At 41.5% G+C, this 5165-nt stretch overlaps 1 protein-coding gene and 1 long non-coding RNA gene across 5 annotated transcripts in view; both read left to right on the forward strand.

Moving 5' to 3' along the window:
• LOC126398707 (uncharacterized) overlaps positions 1-5165 on the forward strand; it is a 17502-nt gene that overhangs the window by 4193 nt on the left and 8144 nt on the right. For 2 of the 4 annotated variants that reach the window (XR_007570801.1, XM_050058258.1), the window contains exons 2-3: positions 535-849; positions 2788-2934. Coding sequence is in view for 3 of the 4 variants with exons in the window: in XM_050058258.1 (XP_049914215.1) it covers positions 535-849; positions 2788-2934 (462 nt within the window). In the remaining variant the exon portion in view is untranslated. The remainder of the gene's footprint in view (positions 1-534; positions 850-2787; positions 2935-5165) is intronic. The other 2 variants (XM_050058259.1, XM_050058260.1) reach the window with 2 other exon arrangements.
• Positions 2939-3535, forward strand: LOC126398708 (uncharacterized). The gene is made up of 3 exons (XR_007570802.1): positions 2939-3005; positions 3087-3118; positions 3227-3535. It is a non-coding gene; the product is annotated as an uncharacterized LOC126398708 (long non-coding RNA).

Genomic DNA, 5165 nt, shown 5'->3' on the forward strand with positions numbered 1-5165 from the left:
TGTAGAGGGCAGAATATGAGGCGGATCTTGGTGCGCACAACTCCAGGAGGTCTGTGATTTATAAAGAGAACATTGCGTGCAAGTGTGCGTGCGCACGGTTTTATAAATCAGATTATTTTTTGGCGCACGCCATTTTCAGCTTTTGGGCGCACATCAACTTTTAGTATGAATCCTAAGCACTCTTTTATAAATGAGGCCCCTGGTCCGTTTGTTTGGGAAAGGAAGAAACCTCTGCGGCTAATGCAGCTCCTGCCAAAAACCTCCTGAAACAATGAAACGGAAGGAATTTTGATAGAAGTTTCCGCTGGTTGTAGTCTGCTATCCCCACCACTTGACGCCGACGCCACTAAATCCCCCTAAATCCCCCTAAATCGTGCACACTGGACCAACTGAACAGTTGTCTTAGCTTAGTATAGTCTGGAAACAGGTAAAAATAGACAGACTAACCAAATAAATCAAACCCTTTTCCAATATTTTCTGCTTACAAAAATGTATAATTGTCACTAACACAAAGTGTTCCTGTCTTTCCAACAGGCATCAGTGGAACAACCATCTTTCAGTACTACAGACCTGGACATGATGCCACTCTGCCCTGTGCCACTATATCATCCACTGAGACAATATGCTCCTCTGTTACATGGTTATATAACAAAAATGTATCTCAGACTTCCACTGAGGTTGAGAATGGAAAAGTTATGAAGAGCTCAGCCCGAGCTGCCAGGCTGAGTGTGGACACTGACTGCTCTTTGGTCATTAACAAGGTCACTGCTGAGGATGTTGGTTTCTACACCTGTCAGCGGGGGAGGAGCACTTCTCAGGATGTAGATATATTTTTAAGTGTTCTCTCAAGTGAGTCTCATTTTAATTATACTCTGATTATCAGAGGAGTATTATGTTTTAAGGACAAAATTTGTGGGGCGCCGGTGGCTTAGTGGTAGAGCAGGCGCCCCATGTACAAGGCTGTTGCCACAGCGGCCCGGGTTCGACTCCAGCCTGTGGCCCTTTGCTGCATGTCACTCCCTCTCTCTCTCCCCCCCCTTCACACTCATCTGTCCTATTGATTAAAGGCTTGAAAATGCCCCCAAAAAAATCTTAAAAAAAAGGACAAAATTTGTGCCAAGCTGAGCCTTATTTCAGCTGTAGGGGAGACTGGGGTAAGATGAGCCACTTTTCATATTCAGGATCACTACATCAAGGCTATTATAGTTTTGTTGCTAACTAATATATGTGCATATATTTCAGGATGTTGTGCATCCCTACAAACAAACAGAATGAGTGTAAACATAACTGTTTTGATAATATAGCATGTCCAAAAAAAGTGGTCTCGTGGCACAACTTACCCCGTGTCTGGGGTAAGTTGAGCATAGGAGTGGGGTAAGTTGAGCCATCTCCCTCCTTCCCTCCCCCCGCCCTCCCTCCTACCCCCCTTCCCCCCACCTCACCTTCTCTCCTCCCCCTCTCTCCCTCCCTCCCTGGGTTAAGATATTCCAGTTATACATGTCTGTACTGAATTAAATAAGACACTTCTTCAAATCCATGTGTATTTTTATTTATAATACACAATTCAACAGGTACAAAAAAATTTTTTTTAAATTATTAATGCATATAGCAACTTTAAAACATTTTAACATAGGCCTGAGAATGCCTTAAAGTACGCTTAGCAAGAGAACCTTAACAGCTGTGTTTTTGGAAAGAAAACACTGAACTAAATCCGTAAACGTGAATCCTAGTTTGGTGTCCTTGCTGACAGGAGGGCCTCCTTCATCCTCTAAACTCCTCCCTCCATCTTACTCTCGTTCCATCCACCACCCTCCCTCCTTCCATCCATATCCCACCTGCCCCTTTACTGCTGGGACTCTGAGGTTTGGGGAGTTTTGCGATTGGATTGCTTCTTGGGAAGAATACCTCATCTTTCTCCTTGAAAGTAAAGCTTGGTTTGCCATATCCAGCTTTGCCTCTTCTCAGAAACTTATGGCTCAACTTACCCCTGTTCAAATTGCTCAACTTACCCCATAGCTACCATATTGACTTTATTAGCCCCCACAGCTAAAATGGTGCACTTTCATGCTAGCTGTACTACCTCATTTTGTAGTTAATAGATACCACAATTGATGTATAAAACAAATTAAAAAAATATCTATTTTGGTCTACACACAATCCCCATGAAACTTATGATAGACTAAATTCACTTTCATGAGTGAAAAATGCTTTGTTGGACATAAATCTCTAACCACTTAACCCATGTGGTTCTTACCTTCTCAGACTCCATAAAATGATGCCTTCCTCCTAAATATTTGGTCACATGCTCAATTTTATTTACGGTTTCCTAGCAACAAAGGGTGGTTCAACTTACCCTTTGGCTCAACTTACCCCAGTCTCCCCTACTCCAGTTTTTGTCCACTACACCTCTACCTGCCGGCATCTCCCAAACCCAGCAAGGTGTCTGTCAGTGGGATGTGTCAGTTTCTTGATTAAGGTGGACAGTGATGATTTAAATGTTTCTTTCTTTGTTCTTAATAAGATGGGATGGTTATTTTCCTTTCCCTTACACCCTCAGGTCATAAGCACACATTGGAACTGAATCCCTCACTGGTTTTGGACAATGTTTAACACAAGGGACCTTCTCAGTGAGATAGCATAGGCGAAGTGGATGAGGCTCAAGAAAAGTCTATTTGATTGATCATTGTGCAGTAATTCATAAGAAAAGTACTGACTTTCGCTGACTTTCTCGTAAAAGTAAAACTTTTTTTTACGCTGAGTTAACAGTTTACACTTGTTCTCTCTCAGTCTCTCCATCTCAACCAGACGCTGATCCAAAGAGGGACGGTGAAGTCACATTAGAGTGCTCTCTGTCGAGATACAGCGACCTCGGTCCTTGTCCACAGAACAGCGTCCACTGGGTGAATGAGACAGGAGCTGTGCTGAGTGGTGAAGGTGNTTGGCTCTGCGTATTGCAGGACTGATCCTGATGATCGTAATCACCATTCATGTCATCAGAATCAAATGTGAGGAAATTCAGGTTGTCATTTGCTGGAATTAGTTCAAATTAATCTCATTTTAATGCTACTTTTTATTGTGTCCTCCAGGGAACACAAAACCACTTGATGATGACGACAGTGTGAGTTGAAATAAATGTTCCTTCTGTGACCACAGAGGCTGCAGTCTCTCTGCTTCGTTCTCTTGAAACAGTTTTTCACAATCTCCTGTGTTGTGTTGTATTTCACAGGAAAACAGTGATGGTGACGTCCAGTATGAAAATGATGGAGCACGTCCTGCTGCTGCTAGACTGCACTGATCAACAACTTCCACACCAACTTCAGATCATCAGAAAGTCACATAGCATCAGTCATTTTACACTTGTGATCAAAGCTTTGACTTAAAATGAATGTTCTATATTTAGTGAATCAGTGAAGGTTAAAATCATCAGGTGGACTCAACGTCTGCTGGATGTATGGATACAGATGGAAACATTTGCTTTGCTATATAAGGTGTAAATATGTCAGAGGTGTTTTTGTGCTTCAAAGAGACAAATAAATGGTCAAACTGAGCTTTAAATGATTGTACTGCAGTCGTCCTCCATTTGTTTCCTGTTGAACAGAGCACTTTCTTTTTTCATTAGTTGCTGTTGATTTTTTCTCATCCAAATTTGTTGATAGTCTGACATCATTCCTATCATCCATCAGTATTTATGTTCAGCTTGAGTGTGTTGTGACTGTACTTTGTACTGTATACAGTACCTTTGTGTCCCCACTGGCCAGTTCCTTCAAAGGACACTGCTACAAAAATGACTGTGTAGCTATTTAGCTAACACATTAGCAAAGTTTCAGAGGACATAATTTATTCCCTCATGACAGAAACATACTGTATATAACTTGATCTGAGATCCCTCTGTGCATTTAATTTCTGTGTACCAAACTGGCTGCTGGAGAGTTTAACTTGAAGAGGAAATCTTGCTACAGTGTCAAAACATCTAAAAAGCCTGTGAAGTGTGCATGTAGAGACAAATTCAACCACAGGGGGCGCACTGCAGCAGTGACAGGTGGGACGTCTCAATAGGTGACTGTGTCTTATTGCTGGAGGTGATCATGATTGGGATAATAAAATGTCTAAAGTCAGAAGATGAAGCTGAAGAAGGTAAATTTGCACCTATAAGGACTAGATCTGAACAGATTCTGAATGTAAAGTACTGTGGTTTATTAACTTCAACAAATGTCTTAACTGTATTTAAATCCTTAGCTCCATCCTCAGATTCTAGTAGTGTGTTTTCTATCTGTTAATATATCACAATGGCTCTTCAAACATCATTGAGCTCTTCAAAAGTGACTTAAAGGCCTGGAAACCTATTTTCTCAATCAGCTTCTTACTGTGAAGGATGGGATCATTCATGAACTCTCTACTTTCTGTTAAAGCTCCAAGAGTTTCAGTTGTTTCAAGAAGCAGTGGTGACGACAGCTATCTGTTGCATCACCTCATGTCGCCTTGTCTCAGGCCAAAAAGTTGCACTTGAACACACCACAAATATTAACAGGCACATAGTAACTCTAATACAAATAACTCTCCATACCAGCAGATGGCAGAAGTCTGTATTCACCATACAAGAGGGGAAACCAGGGGACAGGACAGATTCAAAAAGTTAAATGACTGATTGATCATGTGTTAATCTCAGGTGAGAAATCAGGGTTAGGATCAGAGCCTTCAGACCCACAAGTGTGTGAAAGACAGTACATCCTGGACAGGGTCAACACATACAGAGTTCATTCACATTCATAGACTCACCCTCAGGAAAATTAGATCCCTGTATGTCTTTAGACTGTGGGAGGAAACTGGAGCACCTGGAGGAACCCCACACAGACACAGGAAGAACCAAAGGTGACACCACAGTCTTATTTAGACATACAGACAATATATGTTACCTTTGCCATGATTAGGACTCATGTTATTGACTGAGCACTGATTATATGACCGCACCACTGCTTAGCTGACAGCTTGGCCACGTTATTACTGCACAGCTGAAGTTCAGTAAATGGACAGGTTCACAATTGTTCAAGTGTAATTTAATACAATATTTACATGCCCATATGTACATAGAAACAGGTTTTGGTCATTGTCCACAAAATACAGTCCTTTTCCTGGTAAAATCTACATGATGAAGTTAAACTGAGGCT

Source organism: Epinephelus moara, chromosome 12 (genome assembly GCF_006386435.1).
Source record: "Epinephelus moara isolate mb chromosome 12, YSFRI_EMoa_1.0, whole genome shotgun sequence".
In the NCBI taxonomy this organism is placed as follows: domain Eukaryota; kingdom Metazoa; phylum Chordata; class Actinopteri; order Perciformes; family Serranidae; genus Epinephelus; species Epinephelus moara.